The 18,344-nt window shown below is 47.0% G+C and overlaps 1 protein-coding gene across 1 annotated transcript; it reads left to right on the top strand.

The window, feature by feature from the left end:
• Positions 1-7,309, top strand: LOC118397841 (vertnin-like). The gene is made up of 7 exons (XM_052471482.1): positions 1-459; positions 1,544-1,857; positions 2,144-2,751; positions 2,915-3,367; positions 3,628-4,414; positions 5,938-5,987; positions 6,590-7,309. Exons 2-7 carry the CDS (start codon positions 1,546-1,548, stop codon positions 6,591-6,593), a joined length of 2,214 nt encoding a protein of 737 aa, XP_052327442.1. The 5' UTR covers positions 1-459; positions 1,544-1,545; the 3' UTR covers positions 6,594-7,309.
• The last annotated feature ends 11,035 nt before the right edge of the window (positions 7,310-18,344 follow it).

Here is an 18,344-nt window from a genome sequence, read left to right as displayed (position 1 = left end):
TCAATTGTATTTTTACATACAAATGTTGATATTGGGTTGGGGGGAGAAAAACAAATCAAGACAGCCAACAACCCGATACTTCCACCTATATAAGTGTTGTTCTCACCGATAGCCGTCGACACCACGGCTATTGTTACCACTTCACATTGAAATTGACCCTGGCCCTGCGTGGGGGGCAAGAGGGGCGGTGTTTTCTCAAACCACACACAACAAAACAAAAAAACACGTCGGCGGCGATTGACAATTTCCTGAAGAGAGGTCGGCCTTATCACTCCCAAATCTCTCTTCAAAGTGACCCTATCTGCAGTGAACCCAAGTGGTCTGAATCCGTTCCATGCACATAATGGAATAACTAAGTTACCGGGGAGAGAATCCGGAACGAAGCCCTATGCGGTGCGCTTTACCACTCCGATACTGACTGACGTCCTCTTGGAAAACGATTTATACTAAATATTTCAGGTAAGTAACGTACCCAAATTACTATTGTATCAATGAACGAAGTAACTTACACCCACGTAGTAGTAACCAGAAGAAAACGTGGTACAACAGTTGGTTAATGGTGCGTTTGTTGATAACGAATCAATCACACACGTCTCCTCTATTTTCATTCGTATAGAATTAATTATTTTCGACGTTTTTGTTACAAAATTATTATTTTAGTCAATTTTCAAGCCTAGTGACTCAGTTCTGGTGTTCGCCACACGTCGTCTTGTACCACACATTCGTGCGTCGTTGGCTATATTAAGATGAAATAATTGCGTAATTAATTGCATTTAATTTGCACTTTTTTTTTCTCTTAGTGGAAACTGCTAGAATGTTTTACACAACACACATACATATTTTACACAATGAACACATTATACCTAATTTAAAATATCTCTCTATATATTTTTAAACATAAAAAATATGTATATAACATTTGTCACATGAATATCAATATGACTTCACCAAGCTTACAGCAATACGTTTCAGTCCTGGAGCTGGTTTGTTATTGTGAACATGTGCAGCTAATATATTTGCGAACACATTGCCTGCCACAAATCCGTGTTTAATCTCGACTGGTCCAGCTTTCTGTAAATGGGTCCAGGAACACAATAATTCAATCACATTCAGTCGGTTATAAATGCATGTCTCTTCAGGACCTATTCAGTCAAACCCGTAAGCTGATGGTTCTAGATAAAAACATTCTTCATGTAGGTTCACAATTACATTTTTATTTTTTTCCCCCCTTCGATGTGATTAAAGTGATCTAGTCCACGGCTTCTGAATAGTCCACGGCTTCTGAAGCTTTCCTGTGTATCTGCTTCTGTATGGGTTCAGGTTCAAATGTTTATTTGACCTTTTATTTAACTAGGCAAGTCAGTTAATTAACAAATTCTTATTTTAAATGACGGCCTAGGAACAGTGGGTTAACTGCCTGTTCAGGGGCAGAACAACAGATTTGTACCTTGTCAGCTCGGGGATGTGAACTTGCAACCTTCCGGTTACTAGTCCAACGCTCCAACCACTAGACTATCTATGTTCTGTCTCTGTGTCCCGGCAGGTATGATTCAGAGGAAGGAGGTGATACTCTCAGTCCTAGAGGAGCTGCAGGATGCCACAGAGAGCTCCGGCCTGCACGCCCTCACCAGGGTAGCTCTGGAGGTCCACCAGGTACTGACCCCCTTCACCCTGCCCTCCTCCCCCTGCCAGGAGTTCCCCGGCTGGGCAGGCATCGACGGCGTGGCCCATAGCCTGTACCCTGCTGACGCCCCCGGAGGCCTCCTGCCTCTGGCCTGTAAGGGAGAGGGGAACCTGTTGTTTGATACAGCCAGCATGCTGCTAGTGGGGACGACTAGTCTCAGTCTGGAGCTGCAGGTGAGCAGAGATTGGCAGTGTCTCAATCATAAGCAGCATCTGGGTTTCAACCACTACGTTGTATTTATTTTGTGAATCTGTTTTATTTTTTCCTAGTTTGGAAATGTAATTTCTTTGTGGATAAGAGCTACTAAAAAAATAGTGTGTGTGTGTGTGTGTGTGTGTGTGTGTGTGTGTGTGTGTGTGTGTGTGTGTGTGTGTGTGTGTGTGTGTGTGTGTGTGTGTGTGTGTGTGTGTAAAAAGATACACTAAGTATGTGCCAACTCCTGAACTGCATTTCCTCCAGGTACGTACGGTGGTGGAGATGCTGCTGTGGAAGAGATACTACCTGGGCGGTATGATCGACTCGAAGGTGATGCTGCAGGCGGCCAGGTTCAGCCTGTGTGCCGAGGAGTCCCAGGACATGCTCAACCTCCCCCTTTCAGTCCTCGAAGCGATCTTCGACGCCGACGTCAAAGCCTCCTGCTTCCCCGGCTCCTACGCCAACATGTGGCACCTCTATGCTCTTTCCTCCGTCCTCCAGTGCAACATCTATTCTGTCTACCCCATGTACAACCTCAAGATACGACCTTACTTCAACCGCCTGATAAGACCCAGGTCCTACCCCAAAGACATGGATCCTATCACCTTGCACATCATGTGGTCTGGAGAGCTGGAGGGGGGCTCCTCCAGGTTCAGACCCACAGTCTTTGTAGCGTTAGTCCATTCCAGTGATCTCCGGACGGGGAGTCCTAACGACGAGCAGAGGGTCCCCCCTCTGAAGACACTGGAGCTTCTCAACCAGGACTCTCTCCTGTCCTACTCCAGTCTGAAGGAAAAGTACAACGTCACCAAGAGTACGTTCTACCGCTGGAGACGGCAGACGCAGGAGCACCGTTTAAGGTCTGCTGCCAGGTACGTTTCAGTTTCCTGTCTCTGTCGTCGATCAAAATACTGTCTGATTTTAAATCATGGCACTCTGGCACATTCACTTTTTTTTTGTCTTGTATTGTTTATTTAGCTGTATGTTTCTGCTGACATTGAATTACTATTTTCAATCTGATCTTTTTCTGTCAAGGTACGAGGCCAAACACTTCCTCCAAGCGTGCTATCTGGAAGGGAAGCTCATCCCTCTGCATCAGTTCAAAGAGTTCTTTCCTGAGATCTCCAGATCCACCTACTATGCATGGAAGCACGAGCTGATCTCATCCGGCGGTAATTTCTCCACGTTCTCCACGAGCGAGGTGAGTCCAGGGGACAGCACGGCGCAGGAGTCCTGGTCCTCTCCAGAGTCCAAACTCGGGCAGGAGGAAGACCATGAGGAAGACCATGAGGTAGAGCCAGACGCAGAGCATCACAACAGCGTGGCCAGTCTGTTCGGCCTGAACTACAACGATGATAAGATGGATGGAGAACGGGCCCAAAACATGGCTGTGATGCAGGAGGCCAAGAAGGTTCTTCAGAACTGCATCGCTAGGAATACATCGTTCCCCTTCCGCATCTTCAAGAGGAGCTTCCCAGGGATCTCCAGGTCACCTACAAGGATTTTACTGTTATTTAGCTCAGCCTTAGTTTACTGGTATTTAGCTCAAATATTTAATAAAAAATAGTTTACTGTTATTTAGCTCAAATATTTAATAAAAAATAGTTTACTGTTATTTTAGACATTATTTTTGTTTTTTAAATCTTGCATTCATCCATTTTATTACCTTCCTTAATTTTATTGATTTACTGTAAAGTGTGTTGCAATTTTAACATGAACTTTTGAACTAAACGTTTGATTTGATCCAGGTCTACTTATTACAACTGGAGGAGAGAGGCCATGCTGTTTAACCGAGGCTACAAGGTCGGAAGCAGTGAAAACAGCTTGGACACGGATAAGAGTAGTCCAACTGGTGGTCTGTCCCCTATCGGGGGGACTGAGAGCCATGGTCATGCTGACACGGTCTTCCCCAGAGTTAAGATCTGTAGAAACAACCATAAAGGGTTCAGGATGGTGTTCCTACGCAGGAAGAAGCTGAGAGAAGCTGCCAAGGTGAAGGTGTGGAGGTCAAAATGGCCTCTGTCTAGGTTCAGAGTGAAGTACCCCTCCCTGTCCCTCTGTTTCTATTGGCTGTGGCGTAACGGCCCCAGTGGAACCAGGAAGCAGGAAACCACCACCCCGTCTCTAGAGGTGGACCGTTCTGAGATGATTATGGAGAACAACAACGCAGGGAAAGAGAATGGGATGATGATGATGATGATGGCAGAGAGTGACATAAAGACAAAAGCTCCAATGCAGGACGTGTTCTCCTTTGAGGGGGACCCGACAGAGGATCTGAGAGCCCCCGTCACCATGACCTCTGTGACATCCCCCCTCCCCAACCCAACCAATATGTCCGCCACCACAGACGACCAGATGTTTGTGATGGATCTGGTGGCCCTGGCTAACTTCAAGGCCAAGGCCAAACTGTTCCTCCAGAAACGCTTCGAGGAGAAGTCCTTCCCCACCTTCAAAGAGTTCAGGTCCTTCTTCCCCCTGACTCCCCGTTCCACCTACTATATGTGGAAGAGAGCCCTGCATCACGGAGTGCCACTGGTACATGACTGAGAGAGACAGAGAGGGAGGGCATGGCTGAGAGAGAGAGAGAGAGAGAGAGGACATGGCAGAGAGAGAGAGAGAGAGAGGGGGCATGGCTGAGAGAGAGAGAGAGAGGGGGCATGGCTGAGAGAGAGGGGGCATGGCTGAGAGAGAGAGAGAGAGAGGGGGCATGGCTGAGAGAGAGAGAGAGAGGGGGCATGGCTGAGAGAGAGAGAGAGAGAGTACATGGCTGAGAGAGAGAGAGAGGGGGCATGGCTGTGAGAGAGAGAGAGAGGGCATGGCTGAGAGAGAGAGAGTACATGGCTGAGAGAGAGAGAGAGGGGGCATGGCTGTGAGAGAGAGAGAGGGCATGGCTGAGAGAGAGAGAGAGGGAGGGCATGGCTGAGAGAGAGAGAGAGAGAGAGAGATATTCACATTCACTTTATATATTATCTACCTCACTTGCTTTGGCAATGTTAACACATGTTTCCCATGCCAATAAAGCCCTTGAATTGAATTGAGAGGGCATGGCTGAGAGAGAGAGGGCATGGCTGAGAGAGGACACTTAGTGTAATGGTGGTCATACACTCTGTTACACTAGCTTTAAGCAGAAGGGTGTCCCTGTAACAAACTGAAATGCTATCTTGTCTGTAGTCTCTTCCGAATCCTAAACTCTTTCCCCCCCTCCCCCGTCACTCCCTCAAACAGAGTCCTCAGTATCAATCCCCACCCCCTCCTCACCCACTTTGAAATTATGTAAATTTTTCACAATTGTTTTCAACTGAGCACACTGTAATCGTTTGGGTTTGAGGTATGCTTCAGCACCTGGGTGAAGTCTAATGTATTGAAATGGCAGCCAAATGCATCTTAAACATGATGTTCACCCTTCATCTCGTCTCCATTCCTGGCTCTCCTTTGTTCTCCTCCCTCCCTCCATTCCTTCACCTATCACCTTCAGGTCATGGACATTTGCACATCTGTGAAAAGACACTGTCCTACTACAGTTCATGTAATGGTCCTCTGGCCTCTAGCAAAAGGCAGTTGAAAGTCATCCTGATAGTGACCAACCAGCGGGGGTTGATTTTTTTTTTTTAAATGTCTCTTTGTTTGAGACTGGGTGTGTTCTTCTTCTCTTGTATTTAGTGCTAATCCCCCTTCAGGAAGGAGTCCTTTTATTTCCCTGTTCTTCTTCTTCTTTTTCAATAGTTTTCAGGTTCCTTCAGGATGTTCAGTTTTTTTTTAATCCATTTGATGTCTGTCTACCTGTTCTGTAGGATTCCTAGTGGTTTACCTTTTTAATGTGTTGTATTGACCGAAGTCTGTGGTTGTGTCAGGAAAAGGCCTTTTTGTTTCAGAAATCCAGTTTCTCTCTTTTTGTTGTTGTTTAAAACATGCTCTGTACACACACACACACACACACACATACACACACACACACACACACACAGTGTTTTGATTCACAAATAAAATAATTGTTTTTACTATTGAATGTACATCTAAAATGATGATTTAACTTGGTTCATCGCTGTTTTGTGTTTCAGAGTCTTTACTTCATCGTGATTTATATAGCAATAGATGCTACGCCGAGCAGGTAATGACCTATAGATTGTCTCCTACCGTAAGGTATCTTTGCACTGTGGTATTTCAATGGGATACGGAACCCATCTCAACCATATCAGGGATCAGTTGTCTTTTTTATGACATATGTTACAGGGTCTCGAGACAAATTTATTTCAATTTGAATTGAGCAGTTTTTTGTTTTCTAATGAATGTTTACAACACTTCTGGCCACCAGAATATGTAATATGCTAATTAGCCTAATTAAGTGTGTATTTTCTTTTTAAGAATTTCTATATTTTCTCTTGTGATTTACCCAAGCCTTTTTTGGTTGAAATAACTACCTATCGTTCATGTTTTTCTGGTGACCATAATGTGAAATGAATCTTCTCTCTCTCTGAAGTCCTAAAGCATGGTATGTTAGTTTTAAGTCATGTTTGTCTTTGATTTTTTTTTAAATGAAATGTGAGTTTCATTTCGTTGCGTTCCCAAACACTTTCTCTCAAAGAGTATTGGTGCACCACTGCCATCATAGCAGCCAAACATGATGTTTTCTATTCTAATGTTTTCCTGCATATTTGTTTATCAAAACTGGTGGAGTGAAACAGTATTTTTTTAATATGTTTTTGCTACGAGGTAGAACATCAATGAATCAACCACCCACTCAAACTCTACTTCTGCCTGCGAGTCATCCAATCACACAGCTTCCACTTGTGCCTGCGAGTCATCCAATCACACAGCTTCCACTTGTGCCTGCGAGTCATCCAATCACACAGCTTCCACTTGTGCCTGCGAGTCATCCAATCACACAGCTTCTAACTCCATTCCTGGCAGCACGTTATCATGCTTTTTTTAAAAGTTTAGACGAGTCTCCATTTTTTAAATTCCATTGTAATTGTCCCCGTTCGCTTTAAGGAGACCATTTTGTGTAGGTCTTCTAGAGGCATCGACCGTGTCTTGGTACACAGTAATCAAAACACAGTGATTTACGTTGGTCTGCTGCAACAGGGGTATGTTATTTTCTAGAAATGAGCTTTTCTCATCGATGAAAGTTGAAGGGGAGGCAGTGAGTGTGCTACACATTACATTTTAGCTTGAAAACAGTTGCTATCACCATATTTTTTTTATCAAGTAACATGAGAGGGGGGCTACTACCCCCTCGCATACAAATATAACAGTACAGACTTCACAACATAACTCGTCAGGCTTCAATTTGATAAACAAAAATGCAAATAAGTTGGCCTACATGTGGTAAAAATCAAATTGCGACTGAAAACGTGGGTATAATATATGTGAATTCACTGCCAAGTTGTGACAAAACGCTGGTTATGTCCATGTTGTTTCCAATAAAATTAAATTGAACAAAAACGGAATACATGTCGCTTTTTGAAGTCTGTGCCTGGTGGGAAGCTCATAACCCCCATCTCACAATTAATCTATGCTTCAGTCTAATCAACTGCAGCCTATACCAACCACCACTGATCCCATCTGGGCCTGGTCTGGGGAAACAAAGCATGAACATCATATGGGCTAATATAGGCACATTCATTTGTTTTCTGAGAAAATGTGAAAGTTATCAAAATTCGGTTTATAGTCAAACTTCAGGTGGCTACCTAGGTCTTTAATTTTTATTTTTTGTATTTTTTTAACTTATTGACTGGAATGAATCAAATCCAACTTTATTAGTCACATGCGCAGAATACAAGTGTAGAACCTTACAGTGAAATGCTTTACTTACAAGCCCTTAACCAACACGATAATGACGACATACTGTATAAATTACTTTTGAATTACAGATTAAATAAAGCAAGCTTCGCCCTGTGATTCGTTCTATTGTCACAGTTGTGCTCTGTCTGTGTAAAGGACCCCCCTCCTCTTCCACCTCCTCTTCATCCTCCTCCTCCTCCTCCCTGTTCGTTTTAAAATAGACTTAATTTGAACAGGTACAAAAAGTGGCAGCAATTTGACGTGTTTATTTTGTCTTCTCAAGGACCAGGAGTTTAGAAAAATGAATCTGTTCACTGTCCTAGTCCGTAATAAAAGCGTATTAATTGTCATACGCTAAAACTAGGGTCCGGAGTTGGTTAGCTTACCAGATGAGGGAAAACTCTGAGCCCCCAGGGAAAAGAAATCCCGCCGACGACCACTCTGGGGCCTGTGGTGCCACCTCTGAAAATCACCACACAAACGTTAAACCGTGAAAAACATCCTTCCTGTATGATCTACTGTCGACGTTGTACGTTTATTTTGACGGTGAGGATAAGCTTCCATGGGGTTTTAACGTGGCTCAGTGCAGCCAGCAAGTTCAGCTGTTTCAAAAAATATCATTGCTCTGTTATTACCATTTTATACTGTAGGAATGTTGGGCTGAATGAGACAATTCTGTTTACACTGTCCTGCTTGGATGGGGGGGGCTGTCTAGTAGGTGTCTAGTTTTACCTTGTGTGTATCTGAGGAGATTTGTTTGTTTTTTTTAAACCAAAAGTGTAGCAAGTGTGAAGAGGCTCTATATTGAAACTAGCTCTCACAGTCTCATGTCAGAATTAGACGTTTGTACATTCAGATGAGAATGTCAGACCCCTGGCGTATTTTCTAAACCAGATGGTTTAGCAAAGCCAACTCGGCGTCGCTGTTCACTACTCCCACAATAGTGATTTACAGAACTTCAAATACACAGCTCAGGCTTTGTCCATGATGACACATTCTGTTCTGACTCGAGTTGGTCCCATTCTTTCTGCCTGCTTCAATTGTGCTGGCGCTAATGAAAAGGAATGGCTGGCAAAGGGGAGGAGGGATGGCTGGCAAAGGGGAGGAGGGATGGCTGGCAAAGGGGAGGAGGGATGGCTGGAAAAGGGGAGGGAGGGCTGGCAAAGGGGAGGGATGGCTGGAAAAGGGGAGGGATGGCTGGCAAAGGGGAGGAGGGATGGCTGGCAAAGGGGAGGAGGGAGGGCTGGCAAAGGGGAGGAGGGAGGGCTGGAAAAGGGGAGGGAGGGCTGGCAAAGGGGAGGAGGGATGGCTGGCAAAGGGGAGGGACGGCTGGCAAATGGGAGGGAGGGCTGGCAAAGGGGAGGAGGGAGGGCTGGCAAAGGGGAGGGAGGGCTGGCAAAGGGGAGGAGGGAGGGCTGGCAAAGGGGAGGGAGGGCTGGCAAAGGGGAGGAGGGAGGGCTGGCAAAGGGGAGGGAGGGCTGGCAAAGGGGAGGAGGGATGGCTGGCAAAGGGGAGGGATGGCTGGCAAAGGGGAGGGAGGGCTGGCACAGGGGAGGAGGGATGGCTGGCAAATGGGAGGAGGGATGGCTGGCAAAGGGGAGGAGGGATGGCTGGCAAAGGGGAGGAGGGATGGCTGGCAAAGGGGAGGAGGGAGGGCTGGCAAAGGGGAGGAGGGAGGGCTGGCAAAGGGGAGGGAGGGCTGGCAAAGGGGAGGGATGGCTGGCAAATGGGAGGAGGGATGGCTGGCAAAGGGGAGGAGGGATGGCTGGCAAAGGGGAGGAGGGAGGGCTGGCAAAGGGGAGGAGGGAGGGCTGGCAAAGGGGAGGAGGGATGGCTGGCAAAGGGGAGGAGGGAGGGCTGGCAAAGGGGAGGGAGGGCTGGCAAAGGGGAGGAGGGATGGCTGGCAAAGGGGAGGGAGGGCTGGCAAAGGGGAGGAGGGATGGCTGGCAAATGGGAGGAGGGATGGCTGGCAAAGGGGAGGGAGGGCTGGCAAAGGGGAGGGAGGGCTGGCAAAGGGGAGGAGGGATGGCTGGCAAAGGGGAGGAGGGATGGCTGGCAAAGGGGAGGAGGGATGGCTGGCAAATGGGAGGAGGGATGGCTGGCAAAGGGGAGGAGGGAGGGCTGGCAAAGGGGAGGAGGGATGGCTGGCAAAGGGGAGGAGGGAGGGCTGGAAAAGGGGAGGAGGGAGGGCTGGCAAAGGGGAGGGATGGCTGGCAAAGGGGAGGAGGGAGGGCTGGAAAAGGGGAGGAGGGAGGGCTGGCAAAGGGGTGGGATGGCTGGCAAAGGGGAGGAGGGATGGCTGGCAAAGGGGAGGAGGGAGGGCTGGAAAAGGGGAGGGAGGGCTGGCAAAGGGGAGGAGGGATGGCTGGCAAAGGGGAGGAGGGAGGGCTGGCAAAGGGGAGGAGGGAGGGCTGGCAAAGGGGAGGAGGATGGCTGGCAAAGGGGAGGGATGGCTGGCAAATGGGAGGGAGGGCTGGCAAAGGGGAGGAGGGAGGGCTGGCAAAGGGGAGGGAGGGCTGGCAAAGGGGAGGAGGGAGGGCTGGCAAAGGGGAGGGAGGGCTGGCAAAGGGGAGGGAGGGCTGGCAAAGGGGAGGAGGGATGGCTGGCAAAGGGGAGGAGGGATGGCTGGCAAAGGGGAGGAGGGATGGCTGGCAAAGGGGAGGAGGGATGGCTGGCAAGGGGAGGAGGGAGGGCTGGCAAAGGGGAGGAGGGAGGGCTGGCAAAGGGGAGGAGGGCTGGCAAATGGGAGGAGGGATGGCTGGCAAAGGGGAGGAGGGATGGCTGGCAAAGGGGAGGAGGGAGGGCTGGCAAAGGGGAGGAGGGAGGGCTGGCAAAGGGGAGGAGGGATGGCTGGCAAAGGGGAGGAGGGAGGGCTGGCAAAGGGGAGGGAGGGCTGGCAAAGGGGAGGAGGGATGGCTGGCAAAGGGGAGGGAGGGCTGGCAAAGGGGAGGAGGGATGGCTGGCAAATGGGAGGAGGGATGGCTGGCAAAGGGGAGGGAGGGCTGGCAAAGGGGAGGGAGGGCTGGCAAAGGGGAGGAGGGATGGCTGGCAAAGGGGAGGAGGGATGGCTGGCAAAGGGGAGGAGGGATGGCTGGCAAATGGGAGGAGGGATGGCTGGCAAAGGGGAGGAGGGAGGGCTGGCAAAGGGGAGGAGGGATGGCTGGCAAAGGGGAGGAGGGAGGGCTGGAAAAGGGGAGGAGGGAGGGCTGGCAAAGGGGAGGGATGGCTGGCAAAGGGGAGGAGGGAGGGCTGGAAAAGGGGAGGAGGGAGGGCTGGCAAAGGGGTGGGATGGCTGGCAAAGGGGAGGAGGGATGGCTGGCAAAGGGGAGGAGGGAGGGCTGGAAAAGGGGAGGAGGGAGGGCTGGCAAAGGGGAGGGATGGCTGGCAAATGTGAGGAGGGATGGCTGGCAAATGGGAGGAGGGATGGCTGGCAAAGGGGAGGTGGGCTGGCAAAGGGGAGGAGGGATGGCTGGCAAAGGGGAGGAGGGCTGGCAAAGGGGAGGAGGGAGGGCTGGCAAAGGGGAGGAGGGAGGGCTGGGTGGAAGGGGGTTAATTGTATGCGTGGGGACAGAGGTGTAAGTAGATGTGTGTGTGTGTGTGTGTGTGTGTGAGAGAGAGAGACGTACTGTACCTGGTATGCTAGGAGTGGATAGGCTCTATGGGGGAGTGAACAGCATTGCTGAGTTGGCTTTGCATAGAAAATAAGCCATAGGTTTGACATTCTCATCTAAATATCTGACAAATACAATGGAAAAACTATATTTTTGTTCCAAACACTTTTTGGTCAGACGTATATTCAATGGCGATTGACATGAACTTCCTGTTCCTGTTTATTCCCATCTTCATCTGTTCCATGGCCTTTAGCTTGGATAAATGGCCCAGCTAGCACAGAAAGGTCTGAGAACCATAGGTAATGTCTTCCAGCCTGGATGATTTGGCAAGGGGGCATCACATCCGGCCGTGATTGGGAGTCCCATAGGGCGATGCACAATTGGCCCAGCGTCGTCCAGGTTTGGCCCGGGGTCGGCCATCATTGTAAATAAGAATTTGTTCTCAACTGACTTGCCAAGTTAAATAAAGGTCAAATAAAAAAAAGACTTGTGTCATGACACTTGAAACCTTCAAACATTTTAGACCGTAATTTTAAAATGAGATAATAGTGGATTTTTAGTTCATTATGTTGTGGGGCGAAAATGTTTTAGAATCTCCCTATTAAAGGTTAAACAAGCAACAACAAAAAATGACGTTGCCACCAGCAGCACCGCAGATAGTAAGATATGCAAGATGCAACATTTTGCTCTCACACCATCTACTGTATCTGCGCATGTGCACGGGTTGGCCTCACACTGTTACAGCACGGAAGGTACGGGACCAAAACAGCGGGGAAGTTGATCCTCGCCCAACAACACTTTTAGTAGTTGTGGAAATTGACCCAGAATGTCGTTGACTTTCTGCATCTACTTCCTGTTGCTGAGTCGACCTTTACGCTTTCACCCCTATATTATAACATTCAAGGTCAGGTGCTTCTTCATGCATTGTGTATGTTTATAGTGTTTCCTGAACATGGCCAGTATTATGGGTTAAGTGAGGGTCACTTAAATTAATCTCATAAAATAAATAAATAAATACATACGATAATAATATAATAATAATATAATAATATATGCCATTTAGCAGACGCTTTTATCCAAAGCGACTTACAGTCATGTGTGCATACATTCTACGTATGGGTGGTCCCGGGGATCGAACCCACTACCCTGGCGTTACAAGCGCCATGCTCTACCAACTGAGCTACAGGACTAATGATGAACTACCAGGTGTAAAACAGGGAAGAGACCCAGGAGGTATGCTAATTATTATTATTTATTTTTTTATTTAAGCAGGAAGTGCTCGGGGCGGCAGGGTAGCCTAGTGGTTAGAATGTTGGGCTAGTAACCGGAAGTCTGCGAGTTCAAACCCCCGAGCTGACAAGGTACAAATTTGTCATTCTGCCCCTGAACAAGCAGTTAACCCACTGTTCCTAGGCCGTCATTGAAAATTAGAATTTGTTCTTAACTGAATTGCCTGGTTAAATAAAAGTGAGATTTGAAAGCTCTTTTTCAAGAGCATCCTTGCCAAGATAGGCAGCACCAAGTCATTACACAATTAGACAGACTTGAAAAACCACAGGTAATCTAGTAAAAAAAAACATAGAAATCACAGGAGTATAACAAAATACCTCGGCCTAAACATCAGCGCCACTTCCACAAAGCTGTGAGCGATCTGAGAGACAAGGCAAGAAGGACCTTCTATGCCATCAAAAGGAACATAAAATTTTACATACCAATTAGGATCTGGCAAAAAATACTTGAATCTGTTATAAAACCCATTGCCCTTTATGGTTGTTAGGTCTGAGGTCCCCAAGAATTCACAAAATGGGACAAACACCAAATTGAGACTCTGCATGCAGAATTCTGCTAAAATATCCTCCGTGTACAACAGAAACACCAAATATTGCATGCAGAGTATACATTGGCAGAATACCTGACCACTGTGACTGACCCACAATTAAGACTCAGTGAGCGTAGCCTTGCTTTTGAGAAAGGCCGCCGTAGACAGACCTGGCTCTCAAGAGCAGACAGGCTATGTGCTCACTGCCCACAAAATGAGGTGGAAACTGAGCTGCACTTCCTAACCTCCTGCCCAATGTATGACCATATTTAGAGACACATATTTCCCTCAGATGGAAAACAAATCAAGCATTGATAAACTGTGCTTCTACACCTGCATTGCTTGCTGTTTGGGGTTTTAGGCTGGGTTTCTGTACAGCACTTTGAGATATCAGCTGATGTACGAAGGGCTTTATAAATACATTTGATTTGATAAACTGTTATGCAAAATACCACATTGTGCAATCACTGCAGCAAGATGTGTGAACATAAATATTGGTTGTAATTTTATGTTGTTTACGCTCTACTGGTTTTACTTTGTGGCCGGCAGTGTAGCCTAGTGGTTAGAGCGTTGGACTAGTAACCGGAAGGCTGCGAGTTCAAACCCCCAAGGTGACAAGGTACAAATCTGTCGTTCTGCCCCCTGAACAGGCAGTTAACCCCACTGTTCCCGGGCCGTCATTGAAAATAAGAATTTGTTCTTAACTGACTTGCCTAGGTAAATAAAGGTTAAAAAATACATATGTTTACTTATCGTCCAGTACTATTCACACTACAACTATTAACACATTGTTAAAAACAATAGCAGATGACATTTGAATCGTCTTTATTCTTTTGAAACCTTTTGAGATAAATATTTTACTGTTAATGTTTTAATGCTGTTTAATAAATGTTTTTTTTTTTGTTTCATCTCACTTTTGTTTATTGTTTATTTCACTTCCTTTGGCAATGTAAACATATGTTTCCCCATGCCAATAAAGCATGTTTTGAATTTCATTGAATTGAGAAAGATATCTGGGGCCTGGGTAAGAAAGGTGCTAAGAGGGGGAGGAAGGAGAGGGGGAGGAAAGAGAGGGGGAGGAAGGAGAGGGGGGAAGATAGGGGGAGGAAAGAGAGTGGGAGGAAGGAGAGGGGGGGGAAGAGAGGGGGAGGAAAGAGAGGGGGAGGAAGGAGGGGGGGAGATAGGGGGAGGAAAGAGAGGGGGAGGAAAGAGAGGGGGAGGAAAGAGAGGGGGAGGAAGGAGAGGGGGAGGAAGAGAGGGGGAGGAAAGAGAGGGGGAGGAAAGAGGGGGGGAGGAAAAGAGAGGGGGAGGAAGGAGAGGGGGAGGAAAGAGAGTGGGAGGAAGGAGAGGGGGAGGAAAGAGAGTGGGAGGAAGGAGAGGGGGAGGAAAGATAGGGGGAGGAAGGAGAGGGGGAGGAAGGAGAAGGGGAGGAAGAAGAGTGGGAAGAAGGAGAGGGGGAGGAAAGAAAGTGGGCGGAAGGAGAGGGGGAGGAAGGAGACGGGGAGGAATGAAAAATCTATTCTGCTGCATCTCCACTGAGGATTTATCCCAGTGTTTTACCCAAACCGTCTCCGACTTTTCTGTTTCCATCGTCCCGGGCCGACACCTGAGTTTCACTGGGCCGTGGCTCCGGTGGACCTGTTCTGACAAGCTAAGGCAAGGATCTTGGTACTTTTCTGTTTCCATCTTCCCGGGCAGACACCTGAGTTTCACTGGGCCGTGGCTCCGGTGGACCTGCTCTGACAAGCTAAGGCAAGGATCTTGGTACTTTTCTGTTTCCATCTTCCCGGGCCGACACCTGAGTTTCACTGGGCCGTGGCTCCGGTGGACCTGCTCTGACAAGCTAAGGCAAGGATCTTGGTACTTTTCTGTTTCCATCTTCCCGGGCCGACACCTGAGTTTCACTGGGCCGTGGCTCCGGTGGACCTGCTCTGACAAGCTAAGGCAAGGATCTTGGTACTTTTCTGTTTCCATCTTCCCGGGCAGACACCTGAGTTTCACTGGGCCGTGGCTCCGGTGGACCTGCTCTGACAAGCTAAGGCAAGGATCTTGGTACTTTTCTGTTTCCATCTTCCCGGGCAGACACCTGAGTTTCACTGGGCCGTGGCTCCGGTGGACCTGCTCTGACAAGCTAAGGCAAGGATCTTGGTACTTTTCTGTTTCCATCTTCCCGGGCCGCCACCTGAGTTTCACTGGGCCGTGGCTCGGTGGACCTGCTCTGACAAGCTAAGGCAAGGATCTTGGTACTTTTCTGTTTCCATCTTCCCGGGCAGACACCTGAGTTTCACTGGGCCGTGGCTCCGGTGGACCTGCTCTGACAAGCTAAGGCAAGGATCTTGGTACTTTTCTGTTTCCATCTTCCCGGGCCGACACCTGAGTTTCACTGGGCCGTGGCTCCGGTGGACCTGCTCTGACAAGCTAAGGCAAGGATCTTGGTACTTTTCTGTTTCCATCTTCCCGGGCCGCCACCTGAGTTTCACTGGGCCGTGGCTCCGGTGGACCTGTTCTGACAAGCTAAGGCAAGGATCTTGGTACTTTTCTGTTTCCATCTTCCCGGGCCGCCACCTGAGTTTCACTGGGCCGTGGCTCCGGTGGACCTGCTCTGACAAGCTAAGGCAAGGATCTTGGTACTTTTCTGTTTCCATCTTCCGGGCAGACACCTGAGTTTCACTGGGCCGTGGCTCCGGTGGACCTGCTCTGACAAGCTAAGGCAAGGATCTTGGTACTTTTCTGTTTCCATCTTCCCGGGCCGCCACCTGAGTTTCACTGGGCCGTGGCTCCGGTGGACCTGTTCTGACAAGCTAAGGCAAGGATCTTGGTACTTTTCTGTTTCCATCTTCCCGGGCCGCCACCTGAGTTTCACTGGGCCGTGGCTCCGGTGGACCTGCTCTGACAAGCTAAGGCAAGGATCTTGGTACTTTTCTGTTTCCATCTTCCCGGGCCGACACCTGAGTTTCACTGGGCCGTGGCTCCGGTGGACCTGCTCTGACAAGCTAAGGCAAGGATCTCGGTACTTTTCAGCCTGCAATTACATAACAATGGCTAACTGTGAGCTTCAACACCTTCTCACATGATGCAGAGGTTGTGGTGGGGAGAAACTGCTGTTCCCGACGGAAGGACAAGAAATATGGTAATAGCTCCGTCCTGCCCTATGATTGGCTTGGTATTTTCACCATATTGTGTATAACTTGTGGTCATCACATTGTGTATCCCTAATTAGTCATGTAGCTACAGTATTAGTCATATACAGTATTAGTTATGAACAGTATTAGTCATGTACAGTATTAGTCATGTAGCTACAGTATTTGTCATGTACAGTATTAGTCATGTACAGTATTAGTCATGTAGCTACAGTATTAGTCATATACAGTATTAGTCATGTACAGTATTAGTCATGTACAGTATTAGTCATGTAGCTACAGTATTAGTCATGTACAGTATTAGTCATGTAGCTACAGTATTAGTCATGTACAGTATTAATCATGTAGCTACAGTATTAGTCATGTACAGTATTAGTCATATACAGTATTAGTCATATACAGTATTAGTCATGTACAGTATTAGTCATATACAGCATTAGTCATGTACAGTATTAGTCATATACAGTATTAATCATGTACAGTATTAGTCATGTAGCTACAGTATTAGTCATGTACAGTATTAGTCATGTAGCTACAGTAGTAGTCATGTACAGTATTAGTCATGTACAGTATTAGTCATGTAGCTACAGTATTAGTCATGTACAGTATTAGTCATGTAGCTACAGTATTAGTCATGTACAGTATTAGTCATGTACAGTATTAGTCATGTAGCTACAGTATTAGTCATGTACAGTATTAGTCATGTACAGTATTAGTCATGTACAGTATTAGTATTGTATAGTATTAGTAATGTACAGTATTAGTCATGTACAGTATTAGTCATGTCGCTACAGTATTAGTCATGTAGCTACAGTATTAGTCATGTACAGTATAGTCATGTACAGTATTAGTCATATACAGTTTTAGTCATGTACAGTATTAGTATTGTATAGTATTAGTAATGTACAGTATTAGTCATGTACAGTATTAGTCATGTAGCTACAGTATTAGTCATGTACAGTATAGTCATGTACAGTATTAGTCATATACAGTATTAGTCATGTAGCTACAGTATTAGTCATGTTGCTACAGTATTAGTCATGTACAGTATTAGTCATATACAGTATTAGTCATGAACATTATTAGTCATGTAGCTAAAGTATTAGTCATGTACAGTATAGTCATGTACAGTATAGTCATGTACAGTATTAGTCATGTACAGTATTAGTCATGTAGCTACAGTATTAGTCATGTACAGTATTAGTCATGTAGCTACAGTATTAGTCATGTACAGTATAGTCATGTACAGTATTAGTCATGTAGCTACAGTATTAGTCGTGTACAGTATTAGTCATGTAGCTACAGTATTAGTCATGTAGCTACAGCATTAGTCATGTACAGTATTAGTCATGTAGCTACAGTAGTTGTCATGTACAGTATTAGTCATGTAGCTACAGCATTAGTCATGTACAGTATAGTCATGCACAGTATTAGTCATGTACAGTATTAGTCATGTAGCTACAGTATTAGTCATGTACAGTATTAGTCATGTACAGTATTAGTCATGTACAGTATTAGTCATGTACAGTATTAGTCATGTACAGTATTAGTCATGTAGCTACAGTATTAGTCATGTACAGTATTAGTCATGTAGCTACAGTAGTAGTCATGTACAGTATTAGTCATGTAGCTACAGTATTAGTCATGTACAGTATTAGTCATGTACAGTATTAGTCATGTACAGTATTAGTCATGTAGCTACAGTATTAGTCATGTGCTCTGTAGTGTGTGTTCTCTGTAGTGTGTGTGTGCTCCGTAGTGTGTGTGCTCCGGAGTGTGTGTGTGTGTGTGCTCTGTAGTGTGTGCGCTCTGTAGTGTGTGTGCTCTGTAGGGTGTGTGTGCTCTGTAGTATGTGCGCTCTGTAGTGTGCTCTGTAGTATGTGCGCTCTGTAGTGTGCTCTGTAGTGTGTGTGCTCTTTAGTATGTGTGTGCTCTGTAGTGTATATGTGCTCTGCAGTGTGTGGGCTCTGTAGTGTGTGTGCTCTGTAGAGTGTGTGTGCTCTGTAGGGTGTGTGTGTTCTGTAGGGTGTGTGTGTTCTGTAAGGTGTGTGTGTTCTGTAGGGTGTGTGTGTTCTGTAGGGTGTGTGTGCTCTGTAGGGTGTGTGTGCTCTGTA

Source organism: Oncorhynchus keta, chromosome 19 (genome assembly GCF_023373465.1).
Source record: "Oncorhynchus keta strain PuntledgeMale-10-30-2019 chromosome 19, Oket_V2, whole genome shotgun sequence".
Taxonomy (NCBI): Eukaryota; Metazoa; Chordata; class Actinopteri; order Salmoniformes; family Salmonidae; genus Oncorhynchus; species Oncorhynchus keta.
This window is presented reverse-complemented; position numbering and strand designations above follow the sequence as displayed.

Coding starts and splice junctions, on each gene's coding strand:
- LOC118397841 (XM_052471482.1), top strand. CDS start 1,546: ATGATTCAGAGGAAGGAGGTGATACTCTCAGTCCTAGAGGAGCTGCAG. Junction 1,858..2,143: donor GTCTCAGTCTGGAGCTGCAG/GTGAGCAGAGAT, acceptor CATTTCCTCCAG/GTACGTACGGTGGTGGAGAT. Junction 2,752..2,914: donor CGTTTAAGGTCTGCTGCCAG/GTACGTTTCAGT, acceptor TTTTCTGTCAAG/GTACGAGGCCAAACACTTCC.